Source organism: Crinia signifera, chromosome 6, assembly GCF_055691185.1.
Source record: "Crinia signifera chromosome 6, ASM5569118v1, whole genome shotgun sequence".
NCBI lineage: Eukaryota > Metazoa > Chordata > Amphibia > Anura > Myobatrachidae > Crinia > Crinia signifera.
In genome coordinates, this window is record NC_139222.1 from 115,898,021 (window position 1) to 115,923,753 (window position 25,733).

The 25,733-nt window shown below is 42.4% G+C and overlaps 1 protein-coding gene across 1 annotated transcript in view; it reads right to left on the reverse strand.

The window, feature by feature from the left end:
• Nucleotides 1-7,366: 7,366 nt before the first annotated feature.
• Nucleotides 7,367-25,733, reverse strand: part of DNAJC7 (DnaJ heat shock protein family (Hsp40) member C7) — a 35,632-nt gene continuing 17,265 nt past the window's right edge. Inside the window, exons 4-14 of the mRNA XM_083146876.1 lie at nt 25,397-25,510; nt 22,743-22,817; nt 21,876-21,994; nt 18,716-18,869; nt 17,115-17,279; nt 16,851-16,942; nt 14,178-14,251; nt 13,602-13,748; nt 12,959-13,111; nt 12,636-12,698; nt 7,367-8,486 (exon numbers count right to left, since the gene is read on the reverse strand). Of these exons, the coding sequence (XP_083003002.1) occupies nt 8,449-8,486; nt 12,636-12,698; nt 12,959-13,111; nt 13,602-13,748; nt 14,178-14,251; nt 16,851-16,942; nt 17,115-17,279; nt 18,716-18,869; nt 21,876-21,994; nt 22,743-22,817; nt 25,397-25,510 (1,194 nt within the window). The 3' untranslated portion in view covers nt 7,367-8,448. The remainder of the gene's footprint in view (nt 8,487-12,635; nt 12,699-12,958; nt 13,112-13,601; nt 13,749-14,177; nt 14,252-16,850; nt 16,943-17,114; nt 17,280-18,715; nt 18,870-21,875; nt 21,995-22,742; nt 22,818-25,396; nt 25,511-25,733) is intronic.

A 25,733-nucleotide genomic window follows, 5' to 3' on the forward strand; every position in this document is an offset into this window, starting at 1 on the left:
ACATCAAATATAGACTTACTTTCTTTAGCTTTATGCCAATTTAAATGCATACCAGTGTGCTAGGTATAACCTAAGCGGGGATGAATTGGGTAATTCAGTCTTCAAAAAGGATCTAGGGAGTCCAAATAGACAACAAACTGGGGTGTAATGCTCAATGTAATATAGCAACAAAAAAGGCCAACAAATTTCTTGCATGTATTAAAAGGGGCATGGAAACTAGGGACTCAAAAGTAATTATGCCTCTGTACAAATCATTGGTTAGACCGCACCTTGAATACGCAGTGCAGTTCTGGGCCCGCACTATGAAAAGGACATCATAGAATTAGAAAAAATCCAAAGAAGAGCAACAAAGCTTATTAGGGGAATGGAGAATTTAAGCGACGAGGAAAGATTAAACAATTTGGGACTATTTACACTAGAGAAGAGACGTTTAAGGGGGGTATGCTCAACATTTATAAATATATTAGGGGCAAATATAAGGAACCTAGGATGCGAGGGCACGAGTTTAGATTGGAAGAAAAAAGTTTTGTTCATCTAGAAGAAAAAAATTCTTTACAGTCAGAGCAGTCAAACTTTGGAACTCTCTTCCTGTAGAAGTGGTGTCGGCAGGCACTATAAATAAATTTAAAATAAGGTTGGATAAACATTAATTGGTTAAAAACATCCATGGGTACGAATAAGTAACATAATCTGTCTTTAAAATATCAGAACATACTATACAACAAGGGATAAGCTACTATCAACATAGGTTGAACTAGATGGATGTAAGTCTTTATTCAGCCTCACCTACTATGTAACATATTATATATATATATATATATTATATATATATATATATAAAAAGAAAGTGGGGTTTCAGAGGGCGCTAATATATCACAACAATTTTGATAAAAATGGTATTTATTACAACCTCAGTAAAAATTGTCATAAAAAGCACCTCTTAGAGTGTAATGTTTACACATAAACAATGAAAATAAAACTCTGGTGAGACATTATGAGTCGCAATTGGAACGATGACACTGGTGGTATAGTCAATTCAGAATGGAAGGCCCAACGCGTTTCGTCATATTCATGACTTCATCAGGGGCAGTGAAACAATTGAAACGACTATAATATTCAGAAATAAGTATCAAGTATCCAGAGTGAATTTCGATATAAAAAATGAAATTTCGATGAATAAACGATACTGGGCTCAAATGAGATTCACTCTGGTGGATTCATGCGGTGTACATCTCTTCACAGAACTCCAATATTGTACGGGCTATTTTCTCATTTGAGCCCAGTATCGTTTATTGCTGGAGAAAATCAAAACCCATCGGCTCTTATTGAATAATCGTGCCATCATTCTGGCTAATTGCTGAGAAATTCACTCTGGATACTTGATACTTATTTCTGAATATTATAGTCGTTTCAATTGTTTCACTGCCCCTGATGAAGTCATGAATATGACGAAACGCGTTGGGCCTTCCATTCTGAATTGACTATACCACCAGTGTCATCGTTCCAATTGCGACTCATAATGTCTCACCAGAGTTTTATTTTCATTGTTTATGTGTAAACATTACACCCTAAGAGGTGCTTTTTATGACAATTTTTACTGAGGTTGTAATAAATACCATTTTTATCAAAATTGTTGTGATATATTAGCGCCCTCTGAAACCCCACTTTCTTTTTTAATTTCTATTCCCTGGATCTTACCTAACAGAAGATCCCTCAGAGGTGCTGCTCCATAGTTCTAGAGCGCAGAAAGGGGACCCCCCATATCTTGTGTGTGTGTGTGTGTGTGTATATATATATATATATATATATATATATTGAAGTAGTTTACAAGATATGTCATCAGTCATCTCCAGAACATCCTTGTCTACCTCAAAGACGTAAAAACAGAAAACACCTAAATCACAAAGCATTTATGCAAATATTAGGTTGCTATAAACTTAAATGATAGTTCATGGCCCTGAATCTGGTTGATAATATTAAGAAATAAAAGTATGCAGTTTGCTAAAAGTGAAATGTATGTGCTGTTCTTTACACAAGGATTTGTACAACTTCTAGTCGTGGCCCAGCAGCCTGATAACAGAGAGCTCAGACTGCTGTGAGCAGGAAGTACAGCAGCTTGCACACGTAGGCAGTGCCATCTCTGTAGGAGTGCAAAGGTGTTTCCACTTAGCCACATACAGGATTTCCACCATGTAACCATTAGGCTGAAAACACAAAGTCAGTCAGGCTCATCTGGTCACATTGCACAGAGGAAACATTTAAAAATAACTTAATCATGACTTTCCACTGAAGTATTAAACAAAATCTTCTGGTCAAAAATATCAAATGAGTAGCAGTTATTTCGGTACTTGTGTAGTTTCACGGCGCCGTGCGTCTGAGTCCCCTTGCGGGGCTCGGTGGCTCGCTACGCTCGCCACGCTATTTAAAATCAACTCCATGCCAACATGGATAGTGGAGGTATGAACTATCCATGTTGGCATGGAGTTAAGTTACTTTTTTTAACATAGTTTGTGGTGAGCGTAGAACCCGGAAGTAACACGGCGCCATGCTGGCGCCGTGAAACTACACAAGTACCGTTATTTCTCCTGAACCAGGATCACTATTTTGACCAGAAATGCAACAGATATGTTTAAGTACTACACAAATAATGAGCAAGATAATTGTAAAGGTGCATACACATGGTGAGATTTTGGCTCTGTACGATTTTGACTCCCCAGAGCCCTGAAACCACCTATATTAATCTCTGATTCACTTTAAAATGAAGAGCCTCATAATTAATTGAAAGCGGTCAGCATTATGCTCAACATCTACTTATATAAACAGGCAATATGATCATCAGGGTACTTATGTATTATCTGGGCTCCCATGTTAAATGCACCCCATTTTTTCATACCCCTACTATCCAACTACGCATGGAGTTGATTTTATATAGCGTGGCGAGCGCAGCGAGCCACCGTGCCCGAAGCGTGGGGAGTGCAGCGACCCCGCGAGGGGACGAGGTCTCATAACAAAAACGGGAGCCCAGATATTACATAAGTACCGTCATCAGTATTCTGAGTGAGCTCAGCTCGGCAACAATAGAATATGGGATGCAGTTAGAATCCCGACTGCCGAAATCCCGTCACTTTTTCCCTCTTAGGGTGTCCACGACACCCATAGAGGAAGAATAAATTAGTGTGCCGAGTGTAGCGATGCACCGGGCCTGCAAGGGGGGGGGGGGATGCACGCCCCCCCCCCCCCCGCTTGTCGGGATTTCATACCAATCTCTAGAATATATAGAGGATCAACACTTTACAAACCCCATTGCCTCAGGTGTTTAGAGGCGAGTCACTTAAATGGGGTTCATATTTTTGTGCGTATGTGGGTAGAGGGAGAACGCTGCAGCTTTTTTGGGCCAATCCAGGCAAAGGTGATGATTCCAATCTCTCCACCTGAGGAAACCTCTTTTGCCAGTCAATGGAGAACATGGCAAGACATAGTTTGAGTACCAGGAAGGACAGGCCGCAGGTGGAGAAGAATCATGGAGCTGCCTGAGCAAGGGTGAGGGGGGCGCAGCTCATCAATGACATTAGCACCGCCTGCAGCATCTATTGATGTGGTTGTTAGGGTGGACTTTTCGGTTAGAATTACTGTGCAAAGCCATGGTGGAGGAACTAGCCCCACTTACCATTACAGGTGGAGGAACTCTGTTCCACCCATCTGCCCCAATGTAACCCCTGCTTTATACAATATAAATAATTGTATATTAGAATAAAGGTCTAGCTATAAGAGGGTTTAATTGTGTGTGTGTGTGGTGGGATGAACATCCAAAATTGGTGGCAGCCATCTTGGATATATTTCCCTTTGCGATATATTAGGTGACTCCATACAGCGCTTTCCTTTATGAGTATTTGGCCTTCCTCTCACTATAGCTGCCGGAAGTATCTCCTACCCTACTGTCCTCATGGATCAATATATGGCATCTCCATTAATGGGGAAACAGGTAGTATTCATTCCCTGCTATTACATTCTCCAGTACAATTTGTTTTGGCATCCCTGACACATGCTGGAATTGTTAAAGCTTGCTGCAGGGAAGAGCAAACATATTTTAAAAGGAAAGGAATCTTCTTAGAGGTTACAGGATTCTGAAAGATCCACCAATCACAGGTTATTCCTGTGCGACCTATTTTCTAGATAATCAATTTTTGCCTAGAACTGGTTACTGGACATGTCCAGATCAGCCCTCTGCAGCATGAAAATGATCAGCAATCTAATGTTCATAACCTGCGGCTACATCAGATATAAAACAGAATAGCCTGTTGTAATGGCGTCATAGTTTCTCTACTAGCTTTAACAATTTCAGCAAAATGACAGGGATGCCAAAACCAGTTGTACTGGAGCATATAATATCAGGGAATGATCATCGCCTTATTGCGAATAACCAGTGACTGGTGGATCTTCCAGAAACCTGCATAAACCTCTAAGGCAGTGGTTCCCAAACTGTGTGCCGCGGCTCCCTGGGGTGCCTCGGGACACATGCAGGGGTGCCGCGGGTTGGTGGTCCAGGACCAACTCAAATTATTAATGGTTAATTATTTATGAGCAAAACCAGTGCTGGTGGCTGCCAATCATAGAATGTGTACAAACAGAAGCAAATCCTGCCCTTTACCACATAACTGCCGCTAAGAATCGCATATAAACCCAATCTACTTAATTTTTTTGGGACTTAGGGGTGCCGTGAAAAAAATTCTGATTCTCTAGGGTGCCGTGAATCAAAAAAGATTGGGAACCCCTGCTCTAAGGAGATTCCTTTCCTTAGAAAACAGATTTTTCAGTTTCACTTTCTCTTCAGCAAGGTCACCTCTATCTGCTGTGAACAGTACATATAGTCAGACACACATAAATACACTTACCTGCCAGAGGGATATGGTCACTAGGTCAACATGGGTTAGGTCAACACAGTCATTAGGTTGACATGGGAAAGGCCAACAGTCAAAAGTTTGACATGGGGTTTTTTCATTTATTTGAGCCGATAGGCCGACAGGCGGTATTTCATGCCTTACCATCCACTAGGGCAGTGGTAGTAAACTCCAGTCCTCGAGAGCCACCAAGAGTTCACATTTTCAAGACAACCCAGCTGCTGCACAGGTGCACTCATTACTCACTGACATTTTAAAAGATCCACAGGTGGAGATGATTACTTCACTTGTGATTCTGTGAGGAGCTCTGGAAAACATTAACGGTTGGTAGCTCATGAGGACTGGAGTTGGCTACCCCAGCACTAGGGCATGGTGGGAGAATAAAAGTGTGCTTAGCGTAGCATGGCACCATGCCCAAAGAGTGGCAAGTGCAGCGAGCCATGCGAGGGGACGCGGTGCACCTTTTCAGTGTCCATGTCAACTGTGTCAACATTCGGGCCAAAAAAATAAATGAAAACCCTTCCACCCTTCAACTAGGTCGACCTAGTTGATGTCTATCCAATGATCCATACCCCTGCCACTCCAGAGGCTGTAGATGAGAAGCCCATTTCTGCATGTGAAGCGGCACACAGAAATTATGACTGTACCACGTCTGCTCAATTGTGGAGGGGAGAGCAGCAGATGCTACTCCCACGTACAGAAAGATATTAGCACCTGGAAAGTAGCCTGACACGCAGGTCTGTGCTCTCACTGCAGGGAACCACCATGTGCAACCAGGAAAGATGGCACCGCCCTCCAAGACAGTTGAACCCTCTCGAAGCACAAGAACATACACTATCTCTGGGTCCTGGAGAGCTGTGGGGGTTCCCAGCTGTGCACACCCCTCCCCATTCTAGCTGCCGCACGGCAAGCCGAATAAAGCTCCCAGTCGCCACATGCACTCTCACTGTGCTGCTATAAGTGGCATACAGTGCCTAACTAGTAATAAATCCAAAAACTTACAAATAAAAAAGTAAAAAATGATTCAGCTACAATAAAAAGGACTGCACAGCAGCCCCTAAAAACATGCCCTACTCCATGAGGCACATACAGATGACGAATTCTGGGGTTACAGGAATTTACAGCTCATGTGCCAACTCCTCCTCAAACAGGATTTGGTGCCTAATTGGTCACTAATATTTGTAAAATGATAACGATTAAATCTGTTCAATTCTCCACAGGTGGATCCCATATATCAGGAGGTTCTCAAACTATTCTGCTCTGGGACCCAGTCGGACAATAAAAAGGTATTACAGGACCCCAACAAGTTACCACAGAATGGCTGCCACGTGTGTGTGTGTGTGTGTGTGGGGGGGGGGGGGTCAGAGAGCCGCACATACATGGCAGCATTGTGGATGAACAAAACAGAAGTGACCACTAATGCAATCACTTAATTCATTACACAATTGCAGAGAGGAGTTTCTTTTAGGGCCTGTGTCCTGCATGTGTTTAATATATTGATGCAAATGTTAAAGCTTATACCAGCTGTGAGGGCTTTGGGGATGGCAGGGAGGCAGTGAATGAGAGGGAGAGACAGAAGATTGCAGAAAGAGGCAGTGAGATACTAGGAAGACAGTGATTGACAGGGAAAGGTGGAGGATAGCAGGAAGACTTCCTGATGACTCCTCAGATCTCTAAGCCAGTGGTCCAAAGAGTCTCAAGTAACAGACAATTCAAATGATTTTGGATCACTGACAGATTACAGAAGTCAACAACCTGTCAGCAACATGGAGTGGTGACATCATGCTGAAATGGTGGCAACCCACTTCAGAGTAAGTACCCACAGTTTGAGAACTGCTGCAATATTTGATTTGAGATCGGTTTATCAGCTCAAAACTAAAAGTGATGGGTAGAAAATCTGAGAAGGCACTGGTGTCCCTGCCAGATTGGAAGCATTAATCATTGAATGACTATCGATACCATAAACCTGTGTGTGTGTGTGACCATGGCTGTATCTGCATACAAAATGCTACGCTACATTGTTTTCCTAGAAAATACTAGAACGTTCCTTTTTGTATGCAGATAGAGGCGTGGTTGCACGCAGAATATAGGCATGCCACATATCTGCATGTAAGACTTATTTACATAATGAAGCTAATCGCACACATTTTCTGCAAATAAAAACAAATTGCTAATGGAGTTCCACAGGACCTGTCCGCTTACTCACGCCAGGCATCTCACGCTGTCAGTGGTTCTCAACCTCAGTCCTCAGGACCCCCACACAGTTCATTTTTTCCAGGTCACCTGTGCATTTTTATAATGTGACAGTTGGCAGCAGCCACTGGTGACCTAGAAAACGTGCACTGTGTGGGGGTCCTGAGGACCGAGGTTGAGAACCACTGCGCTAAGTGGTGTATTGAGGCAGGATGTTTAAGGACACATCTGTACATACACAAGTTTTTGTAAACTAAAAACACATAGGCAGAGCGGTGGTTTTATATGGTTTTATTGAAATCCTTCATATTTACAATGGTTACTTTGCATTGAAGGGAACTTTAATGGACAACATTACAAGTTTTTATGGCATCAACTGCATTTACTTGCTTGTTTTTCCTTTCTTTTTGCACTGAATTTTTAATTCGACTTTCCAGATTGTAATCCGCATCTACTACACCACTGCGTCCAATAAATGGCATCTGGATGTACAAGGAATACTGCATGTTTTTTTGTTGTTGTTGCAGCCAATCTAGTTACATGGTTTCATTTATACAGATGACACAAAAAAAAAAAAAAAAAGATCTTAGCCAGATAAAATAGTAAAGAATCCAGTCTGATCATCAATTCTTGCCATGCCCAGTATAAAATGTTCCAACAGGGCAACAAGTCCATTAGACTAAATAGTACAGGAGTTGTGGGAAACCGGTACATAGCAAACCATGTATAGAATTGTTCAACACACACAACATTTGTTTTCCAGTGATCCCACTGCGATCTGCTCGGTTGGGGAGTTGCAATAATTAAAAGTGCTGCTACGTTGTACTGTGTTTCCAGATTTGATGGACTAAGGAGATTAGGCCACATGTGTGTGAGTGCGGATACCTGTCTCCGGGGCATGCATGGTTCTGAAGCGTGAGAGAACGGATCTCTGTCATACAGAAACTTCCAGAGAATTGAGTGTGTTGTTCCAGAAAAGACTTTCAGGGTGCAGGAACAGAATACTGAATTTCCCTTCCATATAAAACACCCCACACAAGTTTATGTCCCAGCAGCAACAAATGTTATAACCAAGATGTGACAGGATCTTACATTTAATTTCATACTTTCCTTCATGCCGTGTTCAGAATTTCCTTTACACATGAGCACACGGAGAGTTATTTGAACCGAAAGGGAGTCGAAATATAAAAAAACAAACAAAAGAAAACACATTCTCTAATAAACAGAGACATAAAGATGCTGTTTAAATAATGTCCTTATTCTGGGTTAAAACACTTGAACAGAGATGGGAGATGAAGAGGGAAGGAGGGGCATAGGATGTCGGGCCAATGGAGCTGCAGGCAGGAGTGTGGGTTTGTTACCCAAATTGGAAGAAAAAATTTCCCGGGCCAGAAGCTGAAAAACAAAAATGTAGTTAGTGCAAACTGTAGAAGCTGTGGCAGACATTCCAACTCCACGTTCAATACACAGAGAACCGTATTTGTTTGTTTTCTTAATTTGCAAGATTTATAAGAACCATTAAACATAGCCAAGGTTTTTTTTTTCTCCACACTACCTTCTGCTTTGTGCAGTCATAACAAAAGATTACACAATATCTCAATAACCCTGCAAAAAACAAATGTATTAGTGCTCAAAAGAAAAATCTTTCTATAATGGATAAAACCATGTTGCATTGCAGATGGGGTTCCTTTAGATTTGGGAGTTATTTTGTTTCTGGCTGCTTTATTTTTACATTTAGATGTCAGTTTGATCACACCCCACCCAAATGTAACTCTCTGCACATGTTACATTTGCCCCACCTGCCCCACCTGCAGTGCACATGGTTTTGCCCATTTAAGATTTTGGTACTTGTTTCCTAGCACGGCCACAAATCTTGGCCATCGGGGGTAATTAGAGTGGCCTGCGACGCGACCGACGCGACGCCCCCGATTTTTCTATTGAAATGCATTGAAAAATCGGGTCGGTCGCGTCGTGTGCACCTAAAAATGCTTAAATGGTCCAGACGCGATGCCCCCGATTTCCCCATAGGGAACAATGTTAAATGCCTCAATTTACCCGCGATGACCACGATTTCCCATAGGAAACAATGTTAAATGGATGAATTTACCCAAATCAGCATAGGAACAATAGTAAATGGGCCAAAAACACCCCTGAACATTGAAATGTCCCCCCAAAAGGAGTTGACGCCACCCCGCCATCAACGTGAACCCGAAGCGTGGCGAGCGGAGCGAGCCCGCGAGGGGCGGCGGTACGCGTCCTCCGATCTTTTCATGCCCTACTATCCACTAGGGCGTGGAGTGAGAATAGAATAGTGTGGCGAGCGCAGCGAGCCACCGAGCCCGAAGCGTGGCGAGCCCCGCGAGGGGACGCGGATACCTTCACAGGGCTTCGCCATGGACACCCGGGAAGCCCGCGAGGGGACGCGTATAACTGTGAAGGTATCCGCGTGCGCTCGCCACGCTTCGGGCTCGGTGGCTCGCTGCGCTCGCCACACTATTCTATTCTCACTCCACGCCCTAGTGGATAGTAGGGCATGAAAAGGTCGGAGGACGCGTACCGCCGCCGCTCGCCACGCTTCGGGTTGACGTTGATGGCGGGGTGGCGTCAACTACTTTTGGGGGGACATTTCAATGTTCAGGGGTGTTTTTGGCCCATTTACTATTGTTCCTATGATAATTTGGCTAAATTGAGCCATTTCACATTGTTTCCTATGGGAAATCGTGGTCATCGCGGGTAAATTGAGGCATTTAACATTGTTCTCTATGGGGAAATCGCGGGCATTTTACCCGATTTTACCCCCGATGACCGCGATTATGATCGTTGTGGCCGTGCTAGGAAACAAGTACCAAGATTTTCTAGTCATACATTTGTTGCTAAATGTATACATGGATGCAAATACTCATGATATGTAATATGACTGCTCGTGAAAGATAGTGTGCAGATAGCGCAGACCTATGCAAAGCCATCCTCAACGCCGCTCATCTGCTGGTATTACAGCAGATGAGCGGCTTTCCTGGCGATTATGCGGGAGTGTGCAGCAGTGCTCATAGCTAAGGCATACACAGCTTTGAGCTGAAAGCTGTTCAAACAGGCTGTTGGGAGCAGCTTTCAGCTTACATGATCTTATATGATCAAAACGAGATATTAGAGGGGGCAATCATCCACCAACATTATCAGTATTGAAAAAAGGAATTTTTCATGCCAATTCATTCACTGGTCTACCTGTATTTTTAGACCCACCGTCATAGGATATTAAAGATTTTATATTACGCATACTTGTTAAGGATGATAACAGATGTGCTGTAAGATCATTGTAGAAATTCTTTGTGATATGCCACTGAGGAAGTCGTAAAGACGATACATGTTGGGTGTTTAAGAACAACTGTACTTAATATGGAATTTGTAATCAACTGACATCTATGAAAATCTGTCATTTTAAATAAGTATATATTAAAATGTACATTATATAAGCTTTGTGCTGGCTTTGAATTGACCATTTTATATTATTCTGTTAATCAGAGTGGCATAATTCAGTTCACATTTGTGCCCTCTAATATCTCGTTTTGATCAGATTACTCTTTTTGCCTGTCACTAACCACAAGAGGTTTAGTGGAGGTGCTGCAATATACAGTGTAACGAAAAAGAAAACTAATAATTGAATTGAATCTCAAAATAATGTCACAATATATTTCACATGAACCTGAAAGCCACTCAATACTACATTTTCAGTAGACTTTGTCCTGCGGATTCGGCAGAGCTGCATTACAGAATAAAGCAAAGGATTTGACTGCAGAAAAGGAAAATGTGGCTCTTCTCATGTAAATGGCTCTAGTGCCGTGTGTGTGTGTGTGAAGCAATGTAATCAGTCCTAACCAGCTCTGCTTGTCACCAGATGTCCCCGTGTTCTATGGCTGCATGATGCTCCTTTCATAGACAAGAACTGCAAGAGCACAGATACAGGCAGAGCACAGCATGTGTATTGTCCATATAATGGTGTCAAGGGATGGGAATCACTGGCTCAAACAGCTGCACATTACATGATGTACAGTGTCTGTATTGCTTCACTAATGTATACTGAATGCCCATACATAACACACAATACTAGCAATTCACAATGAAACAGGAGATACATTTAAAAATGGCTCATTCAAATGATTTCTGTCAGACCTAGCAGTGAGAAAATGGGGGCCACAATAAAATTGGGGCCAATCAGATGCCCATGTGGTTCATTCTCTAAGACGTTTGAATTTAAATTCTGTACATTCACTTTGCATTTTGTCAATTGTTAAATAAAAAAAGAAAAGAACAATTCTACTGTTGTCACAGTACTGTATGCCCCGTTAATATACACAAAACATCACTTTAATGACCCTAGCTAGGCAGCAATTTCGCTCCACTCCCCTGCGTGAAAAATGAAAACTCACTTCTTTGGGGGGGAATGCTGTTTGAAGGCAAAGGGTGGACAGACGAAATATTGATTTGCTTTAGATTTATCTTACGTTCATTTACTTTAAATGTTGTTAATTGATAAAAATAAACTATTAACATTTCTATTTTTGAACGCATTATTAGTGTGTGTATGTATCTCCTTACCAAATATATATTAATCTATGAAATAAGCACATACCAACTCCTTTATAAAAACTACTTAGTCAATTATATCTAACATTTAAGAATAGGTTACCGTATATACTCGAGTATAAGTCGACCCGAATATAAGCCGAGGCACCTTATTTTACAACAAAAAACTGGGGAAACTTTTGACTCAAGTGGGACCCTCACTCGAGTGTAAGCCGAGGGGGGCTTTTTCAGCATTAAAAATGTTCTGAAAAAGTAGGCTTATACTCGAGTATATATGGTATCTCGACAAATAATTTGTCACATGGATAGCGCTTTAGTCCAGCCGATAAGGTTTTTACCCTTTTTGGAATTCACCGTTGATAGAGCTTCAAAATAGTGATCAATGCATTAGACTGAGTAACGCATTTTCAGCACTAACTACTTTTTCTACAGGTCCCACAAGCCCTGTAAGCGGAATCTTTTTTTCAGAACTATACAGAGTACTACCAGTGGGTCCTAAAATCACCTGATTCAGTGAAATCAGATGTGGATTCGCCTACGGCAGCACATCAGCAGCTTTTTAAATGCAACATATTACAGACAATCTGTGGTGAGTAATAATGTCTTTTTTTTTTTTTTTTTTAAAGTGGCTTAATGATCGACCTTTTCAATAAATGTACAGATCAAAACCACTTGTGCGCAATTATTCTCCTGCAAGCTTGAGGTCACTACTGCTGCAGCCGACCAATCAGTTGCCATCGGAAATTTTTGGGGAATTCACAGATATATATATATATATTTTTTTTTTTAAGTCAGTGCATGATGGGAAAAAAACCTCAGGAGTGGAACAATGGAGGTGGCAGCATACTCAAACAATGAGCTGATGCAAATACAAGTATGCCAAAAAAGTAAAGAATTTTTTTGATCCATAAACTTCGGTCATAAAATTTTTTTTTTTTTTTTTTTTTTTTAAAAACACCTCACCTTCGAAGCTGAAACCTCCCGGACTACTGAAGAATGCCTTAAATATATTATTGGCATCAAAATCTGGAGAGAAATTGGAAGAGAATACTATAATTAATAAAGCGTAAAAATTAATATTTTCTAATAAGGAAAGGTTATTGCAATAAGGCTTTTTAGATCAGTCGGTACAAACATCTATATCCCTTTTATAATTATAGCTCAGAGAAATGTAACAACAAAAACAAACTGACTATGTTGGGATCAAAGAGTAAACAAAAACAATGTAAAGCTTTCATGAAGCATAAGCCTCATAATGTCATATATGAAAGCTGGCCAACACTGACCTCCCATGTTCATTCCATCCTCCTCTAAGTCCTGCCCACTATCGTAGCGAGCTTTCTTTTTTGGATCGGACAAGATTGTAAAGGCCTCGCCCACCTCTTTGAATTTCTTTTCCTCCTCTTTCTGAACCTCTGTTGTAGCAGCACTGTGTCTGTCTGAAAGGGAATAAACACAGTGCCAGAGTAAGCAGAAGTGTCCCCTGGTAGGACAAATGTCTGGAAGTTATATAAATACATACATGAATGAAAACACAGTATGGGTGCAACCATGGTTACCTCCCCTAAAGACAGGAGGATAAACGATGGTCTTCATAAGTCAGATGCTTGCCCAACCTTTATAGAGCAACAGCAACTTTGAGAGAGGGATTGCAAATAAGTGTTTAAAAGCAGACATGTCTAAACTATGGTCCTCCAGCTGTTGTGAAACTACAAGTCCCATCATGCCTTGCCACAGTTTTGCTAACAAGGAATGCTGGATTGTGTGGTTTCACAGCAGCTAGAGGGCCGTAGTTTTGACATGCCTGGTTAAAAGTGTCACTCAGCTGTAGTGTTCACAGACAATTCATGTCTACTACAGGAGCAGGCCCCTACTGACCTACTTTAGTGCATGTTTCACATGTGCTATGCACAGTAGCTGTGTCGTTACCTGGATGGTGCATTAATGCTCGTTTCCTGTAAGCTTTCTTGATCTCATCTTCTGATGCGTTCTTGTCCACCCCTAGAATCTTGTAGTAATCTTTCCGTTTGCTCTTCTTTAATTCCAGCTGTGCATTCTTAAGCAACTGCTTGTGTTCTGGTAAGAAAAGGGTGTCCAGTGGGATGCATTATGAAAGCTCCTTTGTATTCCCATACACTATTGTTTACTGACAAATGTGAGGGCTCTCCTTGGTACAGTGGCACGCCATCTGCCATGCCCTCCCTCGCCACATATAATGACACACAAACAAACACTGAGTTATGTATTCGACAAATACTGGGACAGAGCCCAGACCACTAGCTTAGTGAAAATATGCACTTAAAATAGCAGACCCCATGAAAACCAAAGTTTACTTGTAGGTCAGCATGTATGAACAGTTTTTCATTAGCCAAAAACAAAAAGCAGTTTCCCAAGTCATATAAGAAAAAGTAAATTTAGTTGTTTGTAAGTATTTGTAGGTTTCTAAGGAGTCCATAAAATTCAGTAAGCATACACATTGTAACCGGTAATAAAAGGAAATCTTACCTTTTGTGTTTTCTGTCTGATAAACCTTTTCATAATCCCGTACTGCTTCTTCATACTGCTCTGTGTCTGTATAACTGGGAGGAACAGAGTAACAATACTCATGATTTGAAGACCTTGTTTGTGTCTCATGGTTTTATGGAACACCTTACAATATGCTATGCCTGAAATGTAGTGTAGTACTAATCAACATGATCAGCATTCGCATTAGAACACAGTTAGTCAGTCGGTCCTCAGGACCCCACACAGTATATGTTTCAAGTGAAATAATTAGCTCCATCTGTGGATCTTTTAAAATGTGTAATGGTGTATATCGTCAACATCGGAAGGCAAAAAGTACCGTGTGTACACACCATAAGTCAGTAATGAGTGCACCCGTCGGGTGACTTGGAAAACTTGAACTGTATGGGGTCCTGAGGACCAAGTTTGAGAACCACTGCATTAGAAAAATACCACACAAAGTCTACACTAGTCAAGGGGTGGGGTCAATCCAATTATGTGGGAGATGGCTTGTACGACTCAAATTCGCACTGCAAGTTACATCTGCAATCCAATTAAAAAGTTGCATCACCTTTTCAGAGGAAATTAGCTTTTTTTTTGTGTGCACACCCCTAAGGGTAGAAAACATTGGTTTTAAAGTAAAATAAATATCTGGAATTACTTCAGAATCCCTTGGACCCAGAGTCCAAAATCGCACTTTAAAAAAAAAAAAATTTAGCCGTGAATTCGCATATTTAATAAAATGCGAATTTGCAGCAAAAAAGCGCGTTATGGTGCGATTTTTAGTCATGAAAATTTGCGAATTTGAGGAAATGTGCGATTTTGTGTACAAAAATGTACACAAATGCCACCTCCTGAGCATAACCAGCCCCGGGCTCATTGAGCTGGACCTGGTCCCAAAAATAAGGGGGACAAAAAGTGTAGGGGTCCCCCGTATTTCTGAAACCAGCCCGGGGTCCCGTATCCAATCCTGGTTCCAAAAATACAGGGGACAAAAAAAACTGGGGATCCCCGTATTTTGAAACAAACACCGGGCTCCAACAGCCTGCGGTGTCATGCCACACCCGGGGGACACTTTTTGCATAAAGTCCCCCGGCCGTATCATGCTAACAGTGGCTGGTCAGCGCTGGACAGGATACCTCCCTCCCCCCCCCAGGCTTCACCCGTCAAGGTCTGAAGCCTGGGGCTGTCACCTGTGTCCGTGGATACCGGCCTGATATGGTAAAATCACACACAAAAAACCCATTGCTTTTTTACAGGTGAACTACAAGTCCCAGCAGGTCTCCCCCGCATACTGGGACTTAGCGAACACAAGTCCGGGGCATTAATGGGCCCACTGGGACTTTTAGTCCACCTGAAAAAAAGAATGTTCAAAAAAACAGTACAAGTATATTACACACAGACACACCAGGCTCCAGCGCTGACTCAGTCCTCCACTGCAGGCTCACCCCGCACTGACAGCAGGGTGAGCCGGCTTCTCTGTCCCTGCTGACAGCTTCTATAGCGCTGTCACAGCGCTATAGAAGCTGTTAGCGTGGTTGGCTCTACACGTCTCTATGGAGACGCTTTCAGCCAAATCAGGGCATAGCTCCATGATTGGCTGAAAGAGTCTCCATTGGAACCAGGTCTGGCTACGATTTAGGAAGGGGGAACCGCCATTTAAAAAAAAATAAAAAAATTTACTTTTACACATATTTTAACACAGAACCATGCACAGAGTTCTATGATCTGTGCATGGGTCTCAAATTTGCCTGGTCTATTTTTTTTTGTGATTTTTAGTAACTACCAAAAATCTCATCCCATTAATGTGAGTTGTATACTTTATAATGGGAAAACATCTGTCCGATTTCTTCAGTAATAGCACCCTATAAAATGTGCGAATTGCGGGAAAAGTGCGATTGTGCAGTTGTTTTTGTGATTTTATATTTTAAAACTCACAAATTCGGACCCTATTAAATTTCAGCCCAGGTATTCAGAATTGGAAGTTTTCAATCAATTACATGTAATTTTTAGAGAAACTAACAGTAAACCGTCTCTAATTACCACCAAAAAGTTGTTGTTTTTTTCAGGTGCACACCAAATTTTAATTATGTATTTATTTCAATAGAAAATGGCTTTTTTTTATTTGGCCCCAAATTACCACAAAAATATCATTGAGATGAATGTGTTCAGCTAGATGTTCATGATCAATTTAGGGCTATATTCAACTAGGTGGGCCAGTTTTTTGACCTATGGTCCTTATTGGGCTATCCAATTATAAAAAAAAATAGTTTTTGAATGACAATACATAGGATCCAGGATATGTTTATCTTATGTTATTACTGCCCCGAGGGCTGCTTTTGGGGGGGGGGGATTAGACTTTGGGTACCTGAGGCAACTGAAGCATAATACTATATAAACGTAGGAGCAAATTGAATAGTCCCAGCTACAGCAAATTACCGTAGCTAATTGAAAACCCCTAAAATGGAGAATGGAAATAAGTGATTGGCTTGAGGTCTCCTGCTGTGACTTATGTATTTGCACTTACAATTGAACAGCAGAAATGATTGCTTTGCTATTTGTCAGCAGTCATTTAAGTGAGGTCTGTTTTTATTGTTTGCAAAGCAAACATTGCAGAAAGTCAGTGCACAGTGCCATACACACATACTGCAATACAAATATGATAAGGTCTCTTACCATTGTGCCCTCCGTAAGTATGCCTTGATGTACGTTTCATCCAGTTTTACCGCATTTGTACAATCCTCTATGGCCTCATCCAGTTTTTTGAGCTGTGCAAATCAATAATGATATCACATCAATTAACTTATCAGAGAACAAGTGAGTATGAATAATATCTGGGGGGGGGGGGGGGCAACATACTAAAGATGAAATAAGACCTGTGTTTTCTTTGCATAAAAAATGGATAACCGGCCATAACTTCTGTATACAGATTGTACGTACCTTTGCATTGACAGTGCCACGATTACAGTATAATTTGGCATTTGTTTTGATATTGTTGGGGTCTATGCTGAGTGCTTCGGAGTACAGTCTGTAGGCCAGTTCATAATTACACTCTTTAAATGCTTGGTTGCCTTCTTCCTTTTTGGCTTTTAAAGCCTTTGCATTCTGAAAGACAATAACGAGCTGGTTGAGTTGATAATTTGAACACACACACCTGGAAGACTCTTGATAACCTTGTTCCTTAACATCTGCTTTTAAAGCATGTTTGAAACCCCTCATTTTTCAGTTTGTCAGAGGGAGGCAGGAAATAAAGAAAGAAAAAATACTGGAAATTACATAAAAATTGTATATACCTAAACAGTAGTTTAAGATTTAACACAGAAAAACATTGAGACGGAGTCGTATTAGCACAGAATTACAGCAATGGAGTAACACACAGCAGCTACACAATTGCTCTTCAGCAGGTGTACCAGAATTAACAATGAAACCAGATACTTTCTTCCAAACTGGCCGGTATGTAGCGCTTCTTGGACACTTGGGGGGAAATTTACTAAGATGAGAGGGTTTTTTTCACATGGGAAGTTGCTATGGGCAACCAATCAGATACTAGCTATTATGATCTAGAAGGTGCGAAATAAGAAGATTCTGATTGGCTGCCCATAGCAACATCCCATGTGAAATAAAACTCTTAGTAAATTTCCCACCTTAGAATTGCTCTGTCCCGTTGCATTTCAATTTCGGTGCTTCCCAAACTAATGTCTAAATAGTTAGTCACACCAGGTGCTCATCACAAACTATGTCCTACTGAAATGGATTTTGCTCATCTCTAATATTAATATATGTGTATAATATGGCATAATGCAGTAAAGCAGGTAATGTTCTCCCAGCATCTGCCAAACCCAGACTGGCCCACCTGACTGCAGGCCAGAGAAGTGTGTTTTGTCACCCCACAGAAAAAGTCTCCACAGTCCAGTGCTATACACCCCTCCATCAGATGCTTGCCATTGTTCTTGGTGATGTGAGGCTTCTATGCAACTGCTCACACATGGAAACCCATTCCATTAAGCTTCTGCTGCACAGCTTTTCTGCATACATTAATGTCAGTGGAATTTCGGAACTCTTCAGCTATGGAATCAGCAAAGAGTTGGCAACCTTTACGCACCATGTGCCTAAAAAAGTTGTTGACCCCAGCTCGGATTTTATGTGGTCTGCTTTGTGGCCGAGTTGCAGTTGTTTCTAAATGCTTTCACTTTCTAATAAGATCCCTTACAGTTGACTGTGGAATATCCAGCAGTGAAGAAAATTCACCAATCATCACACGTTTGTAAATGAAGACTGCATGGCTAGATGCTTCATTTTATAGACCGTTGGCAATGGGTTTAATTGAAAGACCTGATTTCAATAATAACCGGTGTGGCCAAATACTTTTATCCCTATACTGTATGTTTTACTTATTTTTTTTTACTTTTACAAGCACACAAATAAAAAAAACACACTTATGTAGTTCTAAGCAGATGATCAGAATGTATATTTTCTAATCCTCCAGACTGTATTTATAATAGGTGTTTGTAAAACTTAGTAACTTCCAATAAAACACATACCCTGCAGGCTAAACGAGCTTTCTGGTGATCTGGGAACATTTTTAAGGCCTGCACAAAGAACTGTACAGCTTTCTCGATACAGTCTTCATAATACAGACAGAGTCCACGCACATACAGTGCGTCAGCATTTGTAGAGTCCAACCGTAAGAGGTCACTGAAATGAAAAAAAAAAAAAGATGGAACATACAATTTAAGGTAGACAAGAATTAGAGTGCAGAGGTCATGGAGCTTTAAAATATAACATTTATGGGTCAATCCAATTACTCATGAATGGGCGAAAGAGTTGGCGTTGTATCTGCATGTAACCATTGGCAGCGCAATTCACCTCCCTTGAGGTGCAAGCTCGGACTTGTAGACTTTTGTATGCAGCCCTGTGGGGTGACCGTACGTGAAATGGGACTGTAGGCAGATAGAAATACATTTTTAAATGTATACAGACTTATTTTTAGAATACAATCTGCTTGGGAAGAGGTCTACATGCCAGTCATCATGGTTTTTGTTTTTTCATAGTTTTTGGTTAAGTTTTTATATTTTACAGAAATTAGGTGAAGGAGGCGCAAAGCACCAAGTCCAACCACTCAGTCACAACTAGGGAAGCCAATGCCGGGGAATTATTTCAATCCAGAGATTTGGGATTGAGAAATGCTCAATACTGGGATTGGCTTTCCGATTTGTGACCAAGTGTTTGCCGGGAGCCGGGTGGATGGGCTGTGTGTCCGGGAGCCGGGCAGGATGCAACAGAATGGGGAGGGAGGGATGGGCAGTGCACCAGAATCAAGGCGGGCTGTGCGGCCTGCGCAGCGTGACATCTGACCTCATCATGCTGCACAGAGCCGCACTGTCGGGGATGGGAGAAGCCAGGCAGCATCTGAGCAGGATTGAAATCCCAGAGTTTTGGGGAGCCAAATCCCATTGGCCAATCTAGTCACAACCCAGCCACCAGGAAGCATACACAATACAGTGCATACAGTGGGGGAGCCCTGCATACCCAGGGCTCCCCCACTGTATGCAGTCAGCTGCCCAATCTACAGCTAGGGACAGCCACACATTCAGTTGCCTCCTGCAAGACTCCAAACGTGGGACAGTACATGATCTTACCAGTAAGATATGGAGCAGGCTATACCCTTGCGGAATGTTAGAGCCAGCATCTCTCTGGACGGGATGCAGTTAGTATCCCGGCAATCGGAATCACAACGCTTTGTCTCTCTATGGGTGTCGTTGTGCCGAGTGTAGCGAGGCACCAGGCCCGCAAGGAGGGGGGGGGGGGGGCGATCCACGTCCCCCACTTGTCGGGATTCTGGCTTCGGGATTTTGACCGCCGTGATATCATACCGATCCCGTCTGGACACATTAATAAATGCTGCACATGAGCCGTTGGTTATTTTGGAATGGTTAGTGTGAGGCATCAGTAGAGGCTAGGGTGTAATGGCACAGACAGACATTCGTGGCCGCAGCTGGACAACATTGCACTATGAAGAGGTCCCTAAGGACACTGTGGTGGCCCCTGACCTCAGCAGCCTGAGCATTTATGTTTAATGTGCCCCCAATAACAAACAGCCTCAAATTGCCTCTCTTGTTCTAGACTGGATCAATAAAAAAAAAAAAAAAAAGTGATAAAAAAGAAAAGCTATCCAGTTTAATAAAAAGAAACTTCTCATCGATCAGTACCCTGCCCCCAAAAAATCCTAGAATGACCACTATTTCTTTTTCGTATACCTTAAGCATTGTTACTATTTGGTCATTAAATTCCACTTAAAAAAAGTGACCCATTTGTTGTCTTAACACCATCACAAGCTAAATAGTTTGGTTTTGAAGAGGTTGCATTAATGGAACACTGAAGAATGTTTGGATTATGAGCTAATTTAAGTTTAATTAAAGCTTAGCTGCCATTTTGGAGACATACATGGATGGCATATTTGAGATATTAATTATTTGACCAAACCCACATTTTTATGGTGGGCTCATGGTTCGCAAATACTCTCTTTACCGAGTGTTACCAGCTTTTGAGCACCAGGGACGACTCCATTTTTGTGTAAGGCTGCATCCCCTGGGACACGCTGTGCCCGGATCAGCACATGTGTTATTTATGTGTATTGGGAGCGGAGGGATCTGTGTTTGCCCCTCAGTTGTGATGCGGCAGAAGTGAGAGCATGACTTACAGCTGCGTCACACCAGCCGATCACCACCGACGGGGCAGACTGCAGAAAGCAGGGAGGAGGAGGTGGAGGCCGGCATATGTGCCATGCCGAGGGTAATGGGAGAGGAGGTGACTGGCGTATGTGCCATGTGGGAGGGAGAGGAGGCCATAGAGTTGTAGGTAAGAGGCACTTATGTAGCAGAATATATAATAGGCATTACCGTGTGGTATATGTATTGGGCATTGCTTTGCATAATGAGTAACGGACATTATGGTGTGCGTAATCCTGGCGCAGTATGTCCAAGTGGCTCTAGCTGGTGCAGTGTGTAAAAGTGGCACTATTGTATGGTGTAATGAGAATTGGTACTATTATGTCGCCATGCCCCCTTCCCCGCAAAGCCATGCCCTAAATTTTTGGCGCACAAGATTATGTATTTTCTAGTATATATGCGTATCTTGCTTTGAGTGGGCCAATTAATACTTCCCCCATACCACAACTACTACATTGAGGGGCTCCCAAATCTATGTTTGCTTACAAAAAAAATATATGCTCGGGCCAGCCCTCGGCTCAGGGTATATGCCATGTGGGGGAGAGAAGGCTTCTGTATGTACCATGCTGGGGGGAAGGGGAGGCTTTATTCCATTGGGACCCAGAAAAGATCAGGTAGGACCCCAATTTTTGTAGGCGAGGCATCCCAGGGACCCACTTTTTTAGCAGTTTTCGCAATCACTGGGGTTCAGGTAAATGCTGATAAAAAGCCTATGACTTTTGGTCGCTAAGATGAACTACAGTCAACTGAACAAGTCTAGCTTTCATAAGGAGGCGATCATTCCTTATCGGGTCATTTTATTTTGCCCTACCATGACACGCAGCTGTAAACAATAGAAATACTGTGATGATTGTAATTAAAAGTTAAACTCTACAGCTTTAGGCAACTGGACAAAAACCCACACATGAACTGGCAGTAATAAAAAGTACAATTTATATTTCCTTAAGCACTAATAAAAAAGTATTGACACTACCTGGCAACGGATTGGGCATCTGGGTAGCGGCCAAGTAGCGCCAAACATTCTGCTTTAAGAATTTTGAAGCGGTGACAGGCGGGGGCCAGCTCTAAGGCTCGATCCATGCAAAACACAACCTGCCACAAGACATAACAATAAGCAGACAACCAGGGTGCAGCTAGGCTTTCAAACGGTCTCCCAATAATTCTACTTCTCCATATTTATAATTACGTCAGCAAGTTCTAGACTGCAAAGCAAAACTATTTATACGGTGCTGTAAAATTTCTAGCTATACATGGTTTCAAGTAACCATATTTATCAAAGCTGCCACTATATAAAACAGAAAGAGCACTCTATAAAGAATGGGGTTCCGGGGTTTCTGTGTTCCAGTAGGAGCCCCAGACCAGCGCTATCATTTCAGATTTGCTGTGCACATTATAGCAGATTGGACAGAGATCAACACTTTTCTGGTTACTCATCACCATCCATTCACAGTTGAAGCGAGTGCATTGCTTAATAGCAGCACATCTACATACACCATCTGAAAAGCTGGCTATTTAGAGCTAAAAGCTGCCAAACTACCAACTATGGTGCAATAGTCATTGGAGAGTGACATTTGATTTAGTTTCTGATATAGCACAGCATATTCCGTTGCGCTTTATTAAAAATAATCAAGGCTTAAAAAAACAAACAAAAAAAAACCAAGTTCTGAAGCTCATATTTAGTAAGACCCTGGGTAGTCTATTTACACTGCCAGTGGCATAAATAGCTTATATATTAAAGTGCCATACAAAAAAGGACGAGTGCTACAATATGTTCTATATCAGAGATCAAGATTTCTAAAGCCTATGGTTAGTATTTTTCTCCAAGAAGAAATACTCTAACCTTCCTGAAATCCCGTTTCTCAAAGTCAGCTTCGGCAATCCTCTCATATTCTAGGACAGCGGCTGCGTTCTTTAACTAAAAGGAAATATTAGTTTAATGGGAGCATGGTAATGGCCTCTCATGTATAAAAAAACAAATAGACAAACAAAAGAATTTCGCGAAAGAAATAAAAACAGGATATTTCTTACTCCCTGTTAAATCCATTTATCCAATTACACTGGAATAGACCTTACAGGGGTTAAAGAATGTGTAGTAACTAGGTGATAGCACTTTTTTTAGCAGTGTCAGATCTTCCCCATCTATACCCCTCCACAAGCCAGTTTTATGCCCCCCAATACACAGAGTGATCAACTCTATGCGTTTTGAACTAGATTACATCACATGTAGTTCAAAACGCATTTGATGGGTTAAAGCACTGTGCGTTTTAACTAGATGCAATGCAATCTAGTTCAATAACCCCCTTTTTCAGATGACACCATTTCTCTCTGCCACCATCTTTAGAACAACTGTGGGGGTAGATAAAAACAGAAATCTATATGAATCCTTGATTGATTAGATCCATCGCACAAGCTTACTGGCAGGTTTCTATCCAGACCTCCTGAAAAGCTTGCAGGCATGCTCCCACCCTGGGATCCCCCGGTGAGAAGGAAACCCATCATGCACTGCTTTGGGCTGGACTTAGGGTCCTAATGGGAGGCGGATGCGGTGGCTCTGCCATGTCCTCTGAAGTGCCGAGAAAGGGATGATTCACCTCTGGAGAGCCTTGAATGCACTCTGAATCCTGGAAAGGACCAAAAGGATGGACCAGAAAAGGAACGTCAAAGAGCTGGAGCAGCAGATGGGAAAAATGTGGATTTACCTCCAGTCGCCTGGGATATCCACTTGTCCAATTCTGGCCCCAAAAGTACATTACTTGCAAAGGGTAAAGCCTCCACCGCCTTTTTGGATTCTGCATCTGCCTGCTACTAGCGAAGCCAGAGCCCTACGAGCTGATATAGTCAGTGCAGAGAATCTAGACGCCAGTGTACACACATCTTGAGGATTCCCCTAAATATGCCACGATTCCTGGTTATGTTGTGCTAAGGAAATAATCTCTTCAGCCAGTTTACCGGACTGAAGGCCCTCAGTTATCCGAGATGCCCAAGACTCAATAGCCTTGTTCACCCAACAACCAACCATAGCTAGTCGCTGTGAAACCAGTGAAATAGATTTTAAAGTATTTTCTAACGATCGGTCAGAAACTTCTTTTAAAGCAAGTGGCTTCTGGCACTTGGAGTTCTGTCCTTTTGGATAAACGGGACACAGAAGAATCCACTGAAGGTGGAATCTCAATTTCAAAAGGGTTATGTTGCCAAAAGGCGATGGGGCATCTGAAAATGTTTTATCAGGCCAAATTTAGAATATGATCTGACTCCTAGGTCTGTAAAAACAGCTGCTGATTTTTGCTTCTTTAGCAAAAAACAACTGCTTGGACCTAACTGGTTCTTACTTCTGTGACATTCGGGACCTGACGTAAAGCCATGATTAACACTTCAACACCGAAGGAGTCGATTCCGGCTCCACTGTGAAAACATCCTCATCAGATTCTGATGCATCTGACAGTCTGACATCCAAGCACTGAAGGCAGTACCTTTTCTTAACTAAATGAGAGGCCACTGCAGGGGTAGGTGGTACAGCAGATTTAGACAGACTAGCCACTGGCCTAGACATCACCTGGGACCAGGCCAGTCCAGGGTCAGGTATAGAGGCTGCTGGGCTGGAAGATTCACTCTGTTTACGAGGGGTTTGGTATGTGCCTCGGTCAGTGTAAATCCCGACTGCCGGTGCTCCGTCAGGGGGGCGAGCGCAAAGAAGCCCCTTGCGGGCTCGCTACGCTCGCCACAGGTTTTATTCTCCCTCTATGGGGGTCGTGGACCCTGTCAGAGCACCGGCAGTCGGGATCCCGATGTCGAGATACTGACTGTTGGGATCCCCACTGTCGGTGCGTCAACCGTCACCCGTTTACGAGAGGCTTCCAGCTCTGCAGACAAACTACACATCACCATAGTGAGCCAATATGCCCATGCAGGTGTGTCTCGGCTTAAAAACTGTCTGCATTAGGAGTGTCTCTCCCCCTCCCCCGAGAATAAAAATTGCACAATTCCAATTCGTATCGTAAACTAAGCATATATAAGACATTATGGGGTATATTCAATGCTGCCGGAGAGGGGGTTTGTATGGAGAGGATGGCTTGTTTTGGTGAGGATCGACAAAAACAAGCCAACCTTGCCATCTATCCCCCTAGTCAGCCAATCCCTGTATTTAATGTTCCGGGGAAATCCTCGCCGCCGATACCCTCGGAACAGTGAGGTTCACAGCAAATGCAGCAAGCCTACTGCATTTTGTGGCAAGCCCCACCGTTTTGACAGCCACACTTGGCGTTTCCACCTTGCTGAAAAGAACCAGCAAGATGGAAACAGCGAGTGAAGGGGAAGCCGTTGAATACTCTGATGGCGAGCTATTGAATATACCCCTATGACTGAGCCCAAAGAGTCCATTGGCTCCTTAATTGTACACTATTTTGTCCATCCCTGTTAATTCTATGTAGTGGATCAGAAATAATTCCATGTGATCTTCATACTCAATTTTACACACCACTTCATGGTATCTCTTACCTCCTGCCGCGTAAGCTCGTTATTTGGCTCTAGTTCCATCACCTTTTGGAAACTGCGTGTGGCAGCCATAGCATTTCCCAGAGTCAAGTGACATTTTCCCTCACGTTGATGACCCTAACAGATGTGCAGAACAAGAGAACAGTTTTGAGATTACACACACACACACACACACACAAGAACCCAAAACACCGGCAGCATTCAGACATTTCAAATCTGTTGATTGTAGGATCCTTCACCAGGGGTACAATATTATCCTACAGACAGATCGGAAATGCTGGAATATATGTTCATGTCTATACTGGATATATTAATACGAGTTCTGCCGGCGTTTAGACAT